Source organism: Micromesistius poutassou (assembly GCF_964030765.1).
Source record: "Micromesistius poutassou genome assembly, chromosome: 22".
Taxonomy (NCBI): domain Eukaryota; kingdom Metazoa; phylum Chordata; class Actinopteri; order Gadiformes; family Gadidae; genus Micromesistius; species Micromesistius poutassou.
Genome location: NC_140292.1, coordinates 6,767,733 through 6,784,023, shown reverse-complemented (window position 1 = coordinate 6,784,023; position 16,291 = coordinate 6,767,733). Strand labels below are relative to the sequence as shown.

The 16,291-nt window shown below is 45.2% G+C and overlaps 2 protein-coding genes across 2 annotated transcripts; one reads left to right on the top strand and one right to left on the bottom strand.

Annotated features, from left to right (window-relative positions):
• Positions 1–56: 56 nt before the first annotated feature.
• LOC311367863 (protein phosphatase PTC7 homolog) lies at positions 57–9,008 on the bottom strand. Its single transcript, XM_084486710.1, has 6 exons — positions 8,552–9,008; positions 7,037–7,216; positions 4,316–4,514; positions 3,422–3,545; positions 2,911–3,040; positions 57–2,746 (listed from the first exon to the last, which is right to left on the bottom strand). The coding sequence occupies exons 1-6, from the start codon at positions 8,751–8,753 to the stop codon at positions 2,688–2,690; spliced, it is 894 nt and encodes a 297-aa protein (XP_084342836.1). The 5' UTR covers positions 8,754–9,008; the 3' UTR covers positions 57–2,687.
• A 465-nt stretch (positions 9,009–9,473) lies between these two features.
• On the top strand, positions 9,474–13,126 carry LOC311367441 (uncharacterized protein). Its single transcript, XM_084486289.1, has 2 exons — positions 9,474–9,593; positions 10,225–13,126. Exon 2 carries the CDS (start codon positions 10,229–10,231, stop codon positions 11,732–11,734), a length of 1,506 nt encoding a protein of 501 aa, XP_084342415.1. The 5' UTR covers positions 9,474–9,593; positions 10,225–10,228; the 3' UTR covers positions 11,735–13,126.
• Positions 13,127–16,291: the final 3,165 nt, after the last annotated feature.

The window sequence follows — 16,291 nt, the reverse complement described above, 5'->3', positions numbered from 1 at the left end:
ATCATGCATTTCCATCAATAAAAAAAACAGGACATTATGGCTACCGAGAGACTGTAAACATGTTTAGTATAAATACTAGACTCTTTATTTAAATATTGTACATCTTTTAAAACATATTTACATACATTAGACCTGTATTGTTACACTGTATACACACACTTCTTTTGTACACACATACATCGCTTTCTGGAAGGAGGTCAAGCAAAAGCACCTTTTAAACTGTTCTATAGACAAGAGCGAGGTGGACAGATCTCAATTACATCAACCTGGGCCAAAAAAGGCATGTTTTTAGTATAGGTCTGCAGTTAAGGCTAAGCTCCCCCTTCTTGTTTAGTTACAACCCCCTTTCTGAAGACTGTCACTGCTCATGGCAAATCCATTTTCCCCACCACACACACAAACACAGTATTTCACCCATAATCCAATGTAAATGAACATTGTTAATCAAGAAGACAGTATCATAAGACAGGAATCATACAGTGAGTCAAGCTGTAACAGGTGATGCGTTAATGCAGTTAAGAAATCATGCAAAACTAAAGTAAAAAATAAGTGAAGGGGGGGGGGAAGAAAAAAACAAGTAAAGCATAGGATTATGGATACAAGAACCATTATCAGTCACAAGTAGACTATTATAAAAATATATGTGTTGTTCTCCCCATGTTGTTTCATGTTGGGCTGCTGCACATCTGGACAACACTGTTGCATCAGGGACACGACGGAGGGCTTAGCGATTGGCCTTTTGAAATTATTTCTAGTCTCACAACAACAACAGTGCCACTATTGGTCTCTCAACATCTGGTGAACACCCTTGGTAGCGAGATGTGTAGCACAGTTTTTCTAATTACATGCTGTATATGGCTTTCTTTCTTTGGTTTGTTTAAACCGGCTTTGTAGATTAGTCAGCATTAACATTGAACAGATGCTCTAACTGGGTCACTTCACGAGCAGGGGAGGCCGACTGGGACACACACAAGCTACAGCTACCAGCATTATTATCGTATTCACATGAAATTAATTGTATTGCTGAACTGTGTTCTTCAAATATTGAATGAAATTATGCAAATGAAGTCTGTCTTTGGTGTGGCCATGGTTTAAGAGTGACATCTGGAATAATACCCGGGTGACAGTTAAAACAAATGAGATGGACTCCCAATATCAGAACTGGGTTATTCATGTCTTTGATTCGTGTCATTTCTGGTACATACTTTTAAATACACTCACGCAAATCAAGAGAACCAAGTCTAAATGTCCGGTGCAGTGAGAAATTTAAGTTACAGAAAAAAGAAGCAGCGAGAATTACATTCATAACCAAAAGAAACAACCAAAACAATAGGAAACTGCTTCCTTATTTTGTTTGTGTTGAGATAGGATTTGTTTTGTCATCCATCAAACTGTGAGAACCTAATGGCTTCCAATATTCACTCTTACAACTAAATAACAGTTAAAAAAATAAAACTTTATTTTAATTCAGGCCTGACCTATAATTGCAGTCGTAGCATTTCCAGATGCTAGCTTTAGCATCGTTGGATAGCAAACATCAAATGTACATCCTATACCCACACATTCAAAGTTGCACTCTACCACATAATATGTCGTAGAGTATGTGGGTGAGTGTGGCCCATATTATGGGCCACACTCACTCACCCACACAAGTCTAACATCCCCTCTATGACAAAATCTAAATATCAATCATTCTAAGTAAATTGTTCATTTCTGCCCATGGAAGTGAGAGATTTCTGAAGCTTACTTCCATAGTCATCTGTTCATTTTACAGATGCAAATGTATGCATGTGTACGTCATTCACAACAGTATGTAATTTTTTACAACAAAACAAACATGGTAAGGCCAGTAGAGAAAACACAAGAAAAACAATATGTACAACTTAGTGACAAACCAGATAAGACCTTCTATAGCAGGTGCTATTCAATATAATAACAATATATTCAATAGCAGGAGCTATTGGGGAAATACTAGCTACCCATACAAACACTCACTCGCCCATATCCCTCGCTCTCCGAATCCTTAAGAAACATCTTCATCTTTCCATATCAAATGCCACGCATACACAATTACTTTATAACACAGAACTGACACAACAACAGACAGATCCATCAGGCCACCCTTTTCTTTTCCAAACGCTTGAGAACCTGCAGACCACCATGTCCCATGTGACGATGGGCTCTCACGTCAAACATATCCCTCAGCCACAGACACGTCTTCCAACACTCTCTACCGAACAACGTTCCCTCTTTGCCATCGACCTCTCTTTCGAAACCGAAATACACCCATGTATACCTGACAGCATTCGCACACACAGACCAAAGAGTATCGCAAGCAGCAGTGTCGCCTAATGACCAGCTCGCTGGGCGTCCCTGCAGCTGTGTTGGTGGTTACAGTACCGTTGTGTATAACTGAGGGCTCCGTTAACATTAAGCCCTTAAACCATCAGAGGATACAGAGAACTGTCCATGGGCTGTTCCGTCATGATCCACATGAACGGGTCTTAGCTGCCCTTTCCCCCCTCTTCACCGCTCAGGAGCCCGGTTAGCCTTCGACCCATCGCAGGGCAGTGTGTGTGTGTGTGCGTTTGTGTGTGTTGGGGGGGGTGGAAGGGGGTCGAGTTTGCCAGAGAAGTAGAAGGAAGGACACAAGTGGTCACACATGCCCACACGCACACACACAGCACTCAGTCTGTGTATTCTGCAACAATGGACAGCAGCACTGTGATGTCATCTGGCTTCCCACCTGCAGCACAACAGACGGGGGAGAGACGTCATACTTATGTAATGCTACTCACGAGTCTTAAAAGTGACTGGGGAGGGCATTTTGCCTCTGGGTAACCTGACAATAGGTCCACTGCTAAGTCCAATAGTGTAACCCAGGGCGAACAAGCAAATCGGATGCCTCACCTCGTACATTCAGTCCGTTGTCGCAGGCAAACTGTGCGAACGGGGACATGTAATTGGGGTCGTAGGCGAGGTCGTGCGCTTGCTTCGCGATGCTTTCTGCCGTCTGCAGGACGCTGTCATAGTTTGTGGTCTGAAAAACAAATAAAAACCGATGAGCACGTGATCCATAGTGTACATTAAGACATTACGATGGCTGGTCGATGGTGGTGGGAGCTGTGTGGATTACTCTGCGCTGGGTGGAGTCATTTGTTTAAGAAGTCCTGATGGGGCTCTTCAACTCAAATATCGATTGTAACTCAATAGTCTTCTTCATTACTATATGTACTCAACACGATAACATAGCTATGGCATCTGTCCTGGAGGACAACACACACGCTGCATGTGTTCAGCAGAAGGGACCCCCTTGTGAAAACCACCTTGCTCCAGATCCAGATAAAGAACCCGCAACTCCACAGGTGAAAACAATCAGACTACAGAAGTTACGTGACTTTCATCGCAACAGTGTGGATACCTTGAGCTTCTTGAGCTCCCGTAGGATCATGTAGTCGGGCATGTTGTCGAAGAGGCCGTCGGTGGCCGTCAGGATGATGTCGCCCAGCTGCACATCGAAGGAGGCGCTGTCAGCCGCGTCGGGGCTAGAGGAGGCAGACGGGGAGAGGGAGAGAGAGAGAGAAACAGAGGGAGAGAGGAAGACGGTAGGGTCAGCCAACCACTGAAACGGGAGTGATGCAGAGAGAAAGAGAGCAGCCACCATCTGTTCTTTTTCATATACATTTGCGGGGCTGGATTGACTCAGTTTGCATGGTGTGACAGCCCAGTGCGGCTGGGATTGGTGTCTCTGTAACAACAGGGCTAGCGGCTTGAATGTGTCTTTAACAGATAAAGCACTCGCTTGAGTCGAGGGGTTAAAAGCAGCGCACTCACAGTTCTAAAATAACTCAGCGTTTTGGGTCAACGGTCATAGGTCATGCTGGCAAGTCTGAATCTGAGAGGAGTGCTTGTCTCTCACACACCCTACTCAAGTCCATAGCAGCATTGGAAGGTGTAGTCTGTAGCAGCATAGGAAGCTAAATTCTGTGGCAGCATATAAAGCTCGAGTCGTACACTATTGACCTGCGTCTGCTCGATTGTTTCTTCTTTGACAGTTTGTCATCGCTTATGTAAACGTGTCCATGTCTGTAGCCATGTCTGTCGGCAGTTTATGCAGGTGTCAATAGAAAAGATGAATGCTGATGGTCTTGTGAAAACATGGAACACAGCATGTTGTGTCAACGCCACTCTGTACCTTTACCTCTTGGTAAAAATACAGTGACCCTTTATATCCAATTCCTCAAACTTGCATCAGATTTTGAGGCGGCACTTGTAAATTCTGGTCATTTCTGCCCCAAAGCATTGAGGAGCTCACCTGTCGCTGAGCACCACCCCCTCCACCCCAGGGGGTGCGATAGAGAGCTGGAAGGGGGTGTTGAAGTAGTGCTGCTGCTCGTCCGACCGGTGCACTACCTCGCCGCCCCGCACCACCAGGAAGCCTGAGTCGCCCAGGTTACACGTGTGGAGCTGGTGGCTCCGCCGGTCCAGCACCACGATGCAGGCCGTGCTGCTGCCTGAGGAGACCGGGGGGGGGGGGGGGGGGGTGGGGGGGGGGGCGAGGGCGGAGAGAAGGTTGGAGGTCAGAGGGGTCAAGTAACATTTGATTGATGTTGCACCTTCTGGAACAAGGGTAACAACATCAGTAAACATGATACACGGCCAAACACAAATGGTCAAAACGGTTATAACCCCTGCATACAAATAGCATTGAAGTATGGAAACCAAAAGTGAACTACTGACAGCCGGTCTAAAAAGCTTGGTTTTTAAGAGCTTCTTACAAAAAAAGCAACAGAGATTTTGCGAACCTTACACAGGTGAGAAGACTGTTTTAGACTCACAGGACGGAAAAGGCTCACTATATGGCATCCATCTTGGATAGCCATCGACAGGAAATATCAAATCAATACTAAAATGTTCAATGGTTCAATGTGGGTGCCTACTTCGGAGGCACCATTACACAGGACTAATACCATGGAGCTATAGCTTCTTAAAGCTGCTTGAATTATTAAAGCTCCACTCAGTCAAACACCAGCCCTAACCAACAGCATGTACATTATATTATATTGATGCTTCTTAACCCCAAAGATAATGGGTTCTGCTGAAGGGCTGCTGAATCAGACCCACATGCAGTTATTTAAATTGACATAAAACGTCTACGTTGTCATGTATACCAGTTATATTTAACACAACAATCTCTTATATTGGTATACATTATGTTTTGGCTACAAGATGGTGACCCGTCTAGATTATAGTATATGAAAAATAAGGAAATTGAGGAAAGAAATGAAGGCTATAATTGTAAGTCCCAGTCCCCAGTAGAGGTCAAACCCGTTCCTGGAAGGCCCGAACACTTCCAAATTACAAGCAGGTCACACAACATGCCTTGGTTCAAGATCAAGAAGAGAGGTCTAATATGTTCCAGAGCTACTGCCACTGGAAATGGGACGGGTTGTTCACTCGTCGAGTTACGACCGCTTCACATCCATTTTTAACTCAGAGTGTCAGTTATAGTTCTGCCTGCTGGGTGGTGGAGCGTGAGTGAGATGGTTCTGGCCTCACATTACCTCCCTGATGTCAGACTGCAGAGAATTGCATGAGATCGATTTCAAAAGGCGGCTCACTACCGTGAAAGGTCTTCGCTCACATTAACTAGTTCCCTGCCATTTATTCAACAGGCAGAGGCTTGGTTCTACGGCACCGTGTATTCAGATAGATGTCCTTAGCAGTAAGAAGTTGGGGGGCATCTTGCTCAAGGAAGCCTACGGCAGAGATTGGGGATTAAAACCTAGAACGTGTTCAGTGCAGCCACGACGAGACTATCCTCACCGACATCATTGCAATATCTGCCGAAAGGCTGATCTCGAGATGAATCTTAACAGTCATGCCTGTGCAACTTCCCTTTGAGCCATTACCATTTGCAAAACCAAACAACCGAGCTTATCACTTCAAAAGGAACAGAGAGACTGCCTTGTCCAGCATAGGCAGACAAGCAACGTTGCTTCAGAACAGTAGTGTCTGAACCAACACGAACAGACAAAGTTGCTTCAGAAAAAATAGTGTCGGCTAGAGTCGGCTATGAACAAACACTTGGAGTACTCTTGCATTTTGTAGTTCCCAAGTATTTCAAATCTTGAATCTGTTACAGTGCGACCATAACAAGTTTTGGAACCATTTATGTAACCCTGCAGGGCCTTCTCTGACTCATGCTGTAGTTATGGCCCACTCTTCTCATGTATTCACGCAGAGCCCAAAATGACTCACTCTGGAACTAACTTTATTATTGTCTTCCCGCTCGATGGGCGTGTGTGTGTCTGTGAGTGTGTGTATGTGAGAACTTAGTCTCAAGGCCTGGCTGATTGAGTGCATTTTCTGGGGCACTGGAATGTCTAAATATCCTTTTATAGTGAAACTAAAAGCCAAAGCATTTAACAAACCAACATGGCTCTTAATAGCTCAAATTTCCCTTCCATTATGACAAATTACAGCCTCCAGCAGGGAGTTACTAGCCAGACAAGAGCAGCCCCTTGTCTCGAGGAGACATGGAAGAGACCTGACAGTATGCATACAGCATGAGGAATATAACAAAGGACTCATGTCACTAACAATGCTTACAAGGGCCCTATTCTACCACCAGGCGTGAGGCTTTACAGCCATCACAAGCCATTTTAAAATTGACCGACAGTGACACCACACGTGGTCCATCACACCTTTCAGATGTGTGATGGATGGATAAGCCTACCAGTTGGTACAGTCCACAGTGTAGCCGGATCTATCTATTCTATCAGTTGGCACAGTCGACTGGGTAAGATGATCTATCCATACTACTAGCTGGTACAGGCCACAGTGTAGCCGTATATCTATCCTACCAGTTGGTACAGTCCTCTGTGAAGCCATACCTTTCTATCCTACCAGTTGATACAGTTCACAGTGTAGCCATATCTAGCTATACTACCAGTTGGTACAGTCGACTGAATAGCCCATAGTCCACTGAGCAGACCGTCAGGTAGAGCAGCTGCGAGGTGAAGGACCTGCTCACCTAACAGCGGGACTTTGTTCTGCAGGAGCTCGTAGTACCCGGAGGTGAGGATGCCCACGGGCTGGCTGGGCACGAAGCGCCCCTCCTTCACCAGCCGCTCGCACGTTCGCATCAGGGTGGCGGAGAACTGGGAGGGGTCCACGCCGTAGTCACGCCAACCGCCGACGCCATCCGCCACACCTTGAGACATATATAGAACATACAGGAGACATGTTTTGAGTGAGTGTTACTGTACCAAGTCTGTTTCAAATAGGATACAGACATGAGGAGAATATACCTTTAGGCAGCCTAACAAAGAAAGGTTTGTATTTATTTAAGGACGAGTGGAAATCTCGTGAACGAGGATTCAAAGTCCAAAATCGAAAAGATCAGGCTTATCCTGCTCCTATCTGAACATATCAACAAGGATTGTCTGTGCCGTGGGTAGGTGAACTGAGGTCAAATAAATATTTATTCTCAAGGCTGTTTGGCGGAGTGGCAGCACTAGGGGGCTAACGTGTGAACATTGAAGGTTGGGACCACCACACAACAAACATTGCGACAGGCCACGGGGAAACTACAATTCGTACTCAAATAAGTCAAACGCCTCTTTCTTGATGAATTGCGTAGATCGATGACGTAAAGACCACCGGGCACCGTGCCCAGACACGGGACAGAGCAGACACTGGGCATGCGGCTGCAATGCTACGGCACGGTATGTGGCACGTGAGCCCGGAGCGACCGCACGGACTAGGACGTCGGCCCGAATGTCGCCCAGTCTGCGGGGAGGATTTTTAAGTCAAAAGACAAATACACTACAGTACAAGTAGAAAAGGCAATGAACTCCAAGCGGTTGCCAACCGTTGTTGTGTTGTTGTTGTCTAGACCCTTCAGCGCCCGCAACAAAGCATTTGTCCTCAGCTACACTGCTACCCCCGTTAGCAACATGGCTGCCTCCACGGACAACCATTCTGACCTTTATAAGACATTGTAAATATAAGTCTTAGACACATATGTAGTGCAGATGCACAGGTCCAATCACATACAAGTAAGCATATTAAAAACTGGTCTCTGGAGAGAGTTTCTGGGTGAAAGGTCACCGCTTTACCCACAATTATCCATCACAATCACACATGCTTTTCCCCTCCCGGTGTTTCACATATTGTACACTATTAATTGACTGAGGCTTCAAACGATTATTTTGGTATACAGTTGTATGTCATGCGTCATTCGTTCTTCATGACAACAATCCCATTACATATTGTAGCCCAGCGGAGGACGAGAGGCTGGCCGTGTTTTCATCCGAGTGTGTGATCACGTGCTGGATCACTGAAGGTCATCCCAAACCCTGACCCAGACGGTCATCCCTAACCCCAAAACGTAATATATAATCCTAACCCTGAAGGTCATCCGTAATCCTAACCAGGAGGTCAGACGGACACTAACTGGCATGTCTGCACGGTCCACACGTGAGTGAGCACAACTAGTGAATGCAACAACAGAGGTACATTTGTTAACAACGGGGGGGATGCTTACCCAACACATCGGCCGCTTTGTGCCGCGCTATAAAGCAGGCGTCGTCCCCGTAGCACATCCCTTTCTTCAGGATCCCCTTACGGAAGTCCTTTCCGAACCCATAACTAGCTGTGACCAAACTGTAGTCTCGACCGTCGGTTTGAGAGAGTCCTCCGAGGACCGCCCTGGCCACCAGTCTCCCATACGATAATACAGACAACATGCCCCAAGGACCCACAACCCTTCTTTAAACCCCAAACAACCTTATAGCCTTCCCACGTCGCGCACTAGAGGATCTCGGCCTGGTTCCGTTCAATACAGCCCATTTCCACCGTATGAAACTAGTATTATACCGCGGTGAAGCAGTCGCGAAGATCCCACGGTCCGTACTATTGTCCGACGTCTATGTTTTATTAGATAACAACAGAGTTCCTCCGGTGTGCACTATCCTCCCCGACATGTTTCTCATCCACTCGGGTGTCACGACTTTCAGTGTGTACGTCAGAGACGGCTGCGTGCGCAGAGCGCGTGGGTGCGCTCGATAGTTCCTGCAGAGTGCACCGCGTGCGACGCCTAACCTCTTGAGTCTTGACTTGTGCGTTAGCTCGCTGTGACATAATCGGGGAACTTAAGTAATAAGTAATAAACGGTTGGGCAATATAGTCAGTGGAATTGAATCATAATATTGTGCATACGCACGATAAATAACCAACACGTACTCACAGAATACGATAACACTTATCGTAAAATGTATTATTTTCTATAATCTAATATTTGACGAATCACTGATCAAATGAATTGGCAATAAATGTATTCAGTGTCAGTTCATTAAATATTGTAATCGAGACAAGTAATTCATTACTCGATTAACAATCGTCTCTATTGTCGAGGCTGTCCCAACCGCAAGTCATCCTAGGGATCCACCCCTTTCACCCGGATAATCGAGCACGAGGAATCAAATGCACCTCACCAAATGCTGAAAGGCTTCAAGCCCGTTCCCAGCAGCGGACGACGTCGTATCACGGAAAATATCCTGGAATAACAGATTGGATTCAAGTTTTTGGTAAGACGGACGTCAATGCTCTTCTCATTTATTCTATCTATCCTATCTATCTGTTCTATGTATTATGGTTATGTAGATTATACTATGTATATGCCTACTATGTCGCTTTAAGGTTAAGCTGTTATTCTTGCCCGTTATAACGGTACGTAAGGGTGTTTTGTCTTCAGTATAACGTCATGATTTCGTTATTATTGAATAGATTGGTTCAGCCACCAGCAGAATAGTTATTTCACTCACTTGATATTAAGATGTTTGAAATCGCTTCACGACAAATTGTTGTCCAGTAGAACCAAATAGTTTATTTCTTACATCGTATCCCGTCTTTACAGTGAGTGTGTGTCTATATGTATATATACACACACACACACACACACACACACACACACACACACACACACACACACACACACACACACAGATATATGACCGATTTTTTTTTTCATATATTTATTTTGATTATTTACTTATAGGCCTAATATGTCAGAATCTCTGTTCTGATGAAAAACGAATACATTATGGTTATTGGATATATTTCCTTGTATTAATACTGCGATGTAGGCCTAAATCCCCAGGATGCCATGCACATTTGTTTTCAAGTATATTAAAGCGGCTTTGACGTTTTGATTTACAGAGGCATGATGAAGAGTGTGGCGCTTCTGTGTCTGCTAGCCATCGCCCTTCTGGTCTCTGAGCCCGCATGGGCTAAGAGGGGCAGCAGCAGCGGCGGATCAAGGACCTCATCCGCATCTCGAACAAAAACGCAGTCGGGAAACCAAAAACCTAGTCGATCGCCTCAAACTCCCAATAGAAACCAACCCAACCCATATCCGGCCGGTGGGAGCTACCCTCATCCCCCTGCTCAAAACCCCGCTAGCTACCCCAAACAGAACCCAGCACCTGGAAGTTACCCTGGGGGTGGCAGTTACCCTGGTGGAGGTAGTTACCCTAAACAGAACCCTGCTGGTGGATACCCCAACCAGAACCCTGGCAGGGCCAACCCAGGAGGCTATCCCAACCAGAACCCTGCTGGTGGATACCCCAACCAGAACCCTGCTGGTGGATACCCCAACCAGAACCCTGGCAGGGCCAACCCAGGAGGCTATCCCAACCAGAACCCAGCTGGTGGTTATCCTGCCGCTGGGGGTCAGCCTAACCAGTACCCAGGCAGGGCCAATCCAGGCTATCCCAACCAGAACCCGGCTGGTGGATACCCAGCCGCTGGGGGGTATCCTAACCAAAACCCGGGCCGAGGGTATCCACCCCAGTACCCTGCAGCAGGCGGATACCCAGGAGGTGGTGGATACCCAGCGGCCGGCGGGTACCCAGGAGGGTACCCGGTCCGAGGGGCTGGAGGACAAGGATGGGGTCAACCCGGTGGATACCCAGGCGGCGGGTACGGAGGAGCAGGAGGGTACCCGGGCGGAGGAGGAGGGTACGCAGGGGGAGGAGCAGGTGGTTACCCCAACTGGAACCCCAACAATAAGATCCTCAGTCCCCGGTACGGCGGAGGAGGGTACGGAGGAGGCGGGGGCTACGGCATGGGAGGGGGTTCCCCGTTCTCTCACTCTGTCCAGAACAACGGCTTCAACCCGTCGCAGCAGTCCAGGGGCTTCGCCAAGAAGGCCATGATGGCGGCCGGCGTGGGGGCCGTGGCCGGCATGGCGGTGGGCTACGGCCTGGGGCGTTTCCCCCGGCCGCACTTCAACTTCCGCAACCCAGAGGAGGAGAGGAACTACAACAGCTACATGTACCGCCGCTACGGCACTAACTCCACGGACGAGGTGGACTACGGTCGCGACTACGCCTACAAGCCGCCCCCCCGCGCCCAGTCCTACGACAGCTTCATGGCCAACTGCATGAAGCGCACGGACCTCCTGCAGGACAAGACCCCCAACAAGCCCGGCACGGAGTCCGACGAGGAGCTGGTGGGCATCGAGGCCATCGGGTACCCGGCGCTCATTGATCAGGTGAAGTCCCGGATCTGCGTGGAGAACTACATGGAGTACTCTGCGTCGTTCCTGAAGAAGGCCACGCCGGAGCAGCGCTCGGCGCCTGATGGCAGAGTCCCGCTGAACGGAAGAGGGCAGCAGCTGTACGCCTCACTCCTCATGGTGCTGTGTAGCATCTTCGTCCTGCACTGAGCAGCCTCTCCTGCCACCCTCTCCCCCTGCCCCCCCCCCCGTCTGTCTGTCTGTCACTCCTGTGTGTCGTTACTGTGGTCCCACATCGGTGCGTTGTCAATACTGTTACTCTGTCTTGCATGTGTTTCATATATACTGTTTATATGAACACTCGTCGATTTAACCCCTGTTAATCCATCGACTGGAAATCATTTTGATGGTACGTTTTCTTTTTTTTGGATAATCGGGTTAATCATTTCTTTAGATTTTCAAGTCAACTTCTCAAACATGCTGAGGGCACAAAGTAAGCAATCGGTTATGACATCAGGTACTGTAGCTTTAGATGAGAATCTGCCAGTAATTATGTCATTTTAAAGAATGATTTGTCAATTATTCAAAAGGAATCAACAATGATATGATTGTCATTTTCAATTAGAAAGGGACAGAAGCTGTGTGTGTGTATATGATTAAAGGTTTACTTGTAGTAAATTTAAATTTCATGAAGTTGCACTAAAATTTAACATAAATTATTGAAATGTTAAAGTAATTTCACTTGTATAATTGACGAGTATAATTGCACTTTTTAAAAGGAGCTTCTCTGCACTCCTCGTTTGTAGTACTGGATATTTTGCAGATTTCATGCTCCAAGTGTAATTGTTTCCTTTGGCTGTTCTAGTTCGTTCATAATATGATGGATCACATTGAATGTTATGTATATATGCATTTTGTAATCATTTGTCATGGATTGATATATAAATGGTAAATGTTCTGCTGTTTAAATATCCTTACTAACAGAAATGACTACTGCTTTTAAAGGCATGTTGTGCAGGATATGTTCCTACTTTATAGCTATTTTCAGTTAAAACACAGACCTAAATGTCTTATCTGTCTAGCATTGCACTGCTAAATCTTAGTCATTTGCTATGCTGTCAACAGCCATATGATACAATGTTATAAAACAAGTTAAGGATTAGTAGTCATTATTACTGACCAAAACATTATAGCCACAAACTGTTTTATTAACAATACAATATGTAAGAGTGTCTGATATGAGACATAAGTAATTTAACTAACGCATCCTCAGAATTTACTTGACTTCACCTAACATATAAACTAACTTTTTAAAACCATTCACAATATCTCCGTACAAAAGTAGTTTGTCGACCAGAACTGGAATTGTTTTCTAATGCCCTATTATGTTGTTGAACCTCTAGAAGTGCACTTATTATTCTTTATTAATGTGTTGCAATTAGTGCTGTTGTTTATCATTTGTCGAGCATGTAGACATGTTTATGAATTTCTGGTGGCTACTATCAAGGGTATTTTATCTTATATATGAATTTTAAGTTCACTGAGTTCACTGTTTTCCCTGCCTGCCTAATATATAAAATACTAATAAACAACAAAAAAATGTTACAATCTCTTTTGATTGTTTCTGATAACTTGTAACTTGTGGATTGTTTCTGATGACTTGTTTATGATAACTTTTATAATACATGTATATGTTGATAGTAGCATAAGCTGATAGTAAACACATTCACTAAACACGTTCACCCTTGGACTATTGTGCAACAGGCTTTTCATTCAAGTAAAATAGTAGGACCTGTTGTTTTGCAACCTATTTAGATCGCAGGTATAGGATGTCAGGGAAGTGTGTTTTTCAGGTTCAGTGTAGAATGACACAGAGAGATTAGGCCTACCATTTAAGTAAGAAAGGACAACAATGTGGTCAAATTCACTTTATTAGGAAATCCTGTGGATTATCCTTTCCACTTTGTAAACCAGGCGGCAGCAGTTTGTACCCCCAAAGGTCTGGTCGCGCCCCGGTTGTGGCGGGCTGCCTGCTACAGACCCCTGATCCAGGCTACAGACAGGTAAACCATCACCGACCCCACGGCCCAGAAGAGGCTGTCTGCCTGAACCGCGGAGGCAGAAGATTTCACCCTGTAGCTGTTCTTCACTCCTTGACCGTCACGCTTGTGGTCCTTCTTACTGCCGGAGCCGTGGTGTCCGATACCCAACTTCGGCCGGCCCCAGGACCCCAGGCCGAAGCCGCCCACTGCTCCGGCGGCCGCGGCTCCTGCCAGCTTCAGTCCTTGCTTGGGGGAGAAGAGGCTCTTCTTGGTGGGCTGCTGGGCGGGAGCGTTGCCCCGCCCCTCACTCCCCTCCTTCTTACTGCCCTTCCCTTTGCCTTTGAAGAAGCCGCCGAGGCCGCCGCTACGCTTGGACTGGACGAGGGGGCACAGCGTCGCCAGCAGCAACGTGCACAAGCACAGCGCCGTGAGCTTCTGTTGACCGTTCATGGCCAATGTCGTGCTGCCAATACAATCAGAAGAGACGGGCCACAACAGTCAATATCACTCCTGTTTCTATGAATAACAAGACGATGCGAGTAGTACTACAGCTTGAAATAATATTACTCTTATTACTATGCATCATAATCCTATACTTCTACTACTAATAATAATAATATTACTCCTCTTACTTTGAATAAGAATACTTTGCTATAGAATATAGAATATAGAATACTACTAATAAAAGTCAAGTCAAGGCCATTGTATTTGTTTAGCTCTTAATCACAGTTACAGTCACAAAATACTTTACAGGCCATATATTGATGATGCCACCCCCCTGTAGCCCCCAAAGGCCAAAATGAACAGAAAACAAGAATAATAGTAATCAAATATAACTCCTAATACTATGAATAATACTACTACTGCTACTTCTCAAAATCATACTACGGACAATGACGATAACTCAAGTACTTTTACACAGACACACCCACACCCATACACACACACACACACACACACACACACACTCAAAAGTGTGTCAGACACACATAAATATATACACACACACACACACACACACACACACACACACACTCAAAAGTGTGTCAGACACACATAAACATACACACACACACACACACACACAAACACACACACACACACACACACACACACACTCAAAAGTTTGTAAGACACACATAAAAAACACATACACACTCATGTACGACACGCAAACACACAGAAACACACACACACACACACACACACACACACACACACACATGTCACACACACATACACAAAAACGCACACACACACACTCACACCGAGTAGTTGGCTGCTGTGGGTAAACGGACATTAAGCCACCTGTCATCGCTCAATGCAAATCAAAAGCTTCGAGCCACATGGTCTCTAGAGAACAATACAGGATCCAGAACCGTCCCTACATTCTGTCCACACAGGGATTCAGGCATTGTGTGGCTGCACATGTACACAAGCGTTACACAACGCCGTGCCTCTATTAACCCCTATTCAAATAACATTTGATCTAAATAAATAGATAGAAAGAACATAGATAAATAAATACGTACATCACTATAGTACACACAGGCAATGTTTAACATCTACATTCATGTGGAGCAGGATTATAATTTAAATTGAATATATTATTTCCCCCTTCATGTCACCCTACGGAATAATGCAATGGTTGGAATAAATGGTAAACATGTAAATACATAAATAATATTATGTCAAATAATTCAAAACATATTTACCTTTCTGAATAATCACAGGGAGAGTATTCGGTCAAATCACACCCATGACAGGGCAGCACATAGTGGTTCCCACGACGACCATATCCCCTGTAGTGGGTTGACCGACAACATAGCTCCTCCCACCCCCAAACCAACGTGCCTTTGCTATTGGTTGAATATCAAAGGATGCAGGGGGGAATATTGTAGTAGGCATGATGAATTGTGCTGATATGCTACTCTGCCCCTGTTACTCATTCAATGCTACCGTTTCAGTGTAGGGGGAACTTTCAGTGCTTAAAAGTGCTGTCTCTGCTCATTAGCTCTTTGCTGTCCCACATCTGCCAAACAGTGATAGAGCAGAGAGCTCTATTATTAACCTTCGTATTCAATACTTTAACAATGACTATAACTCAGAACATCAAAACTCAATCCAAGGCCAAGGTTAAAGGTGAACATAGATGTTTATTTTGGAGCAAATAACAAGTATTTCACATTTATAAAGTGATTCAACCTATTTGTTTACAGTATATTACAGCACAAACTCATCCATCTGTTTTCCACCCTTTCTCTTCAAAGTGACCAACGACTCTAACTGTATTGAAAAGCAGGAATGCATTCCAGTCTGGTTTCTTCAAACAACCTCCTTGTTTTGTCCATGTTGCCCCATTTCAAGTGATAATAAAAAGATCTTAACTTGTCTTTGAGTAGAAAGTTTTCTTGTGCATAATCCTTTGCATTCAATTGCATTCCTAACTAGAATGTAACAGTGTTACTTACAGTGTTTTAAACGTGGCATACACTGAAACAAGCTTTGGAATAAAGAGGATGGCTTCTGTTACCATTGTGTCCCATGCAATATCCTTACTGGTGACAATGAGGTCTTTATAAAAGAGCACAGTAAGTACCCTGAGGATTTGATATGCTCCTAGATGACGTTCTCAAAGAGCTGCATGGACGCCATAATACTTTCATCCTGTTGGAAAAATAAGTTACTTCAGACCTTTAACCATGACTCTGGACAATAAAAACAC

Coding starts and splice junctions, on each gene's coding strand:
- LOC311367863 (XM_084486710.1), bottom strand. CDS start 8,753: ATGTTGTCTGTATTATCGTATGGGAGACTGGTGGCCAGGGCGGTCCTC. Junction 3,546..4,315: donor GGGGTGGTGCTCAGCGACAG/GTGAGCTCCTCA, acceptor TGCCTCCTCTAG/CCCCGACGCGGCTGACAGCG. Junction 2,747..2,910: donor CAACGGACTGAATGTACGAG/GTGAGGCATCCG, acceptor GTTGTGCTGCAG/GTGGGAAGCCAGATGACATC.
- LOC311367441 (XM_084486289.1), top strand. CDS start 10,229: ATGATGAAGAGTGTGGCGCTTCTGTGTCTGCTAGCCATCGCCCTTCTG.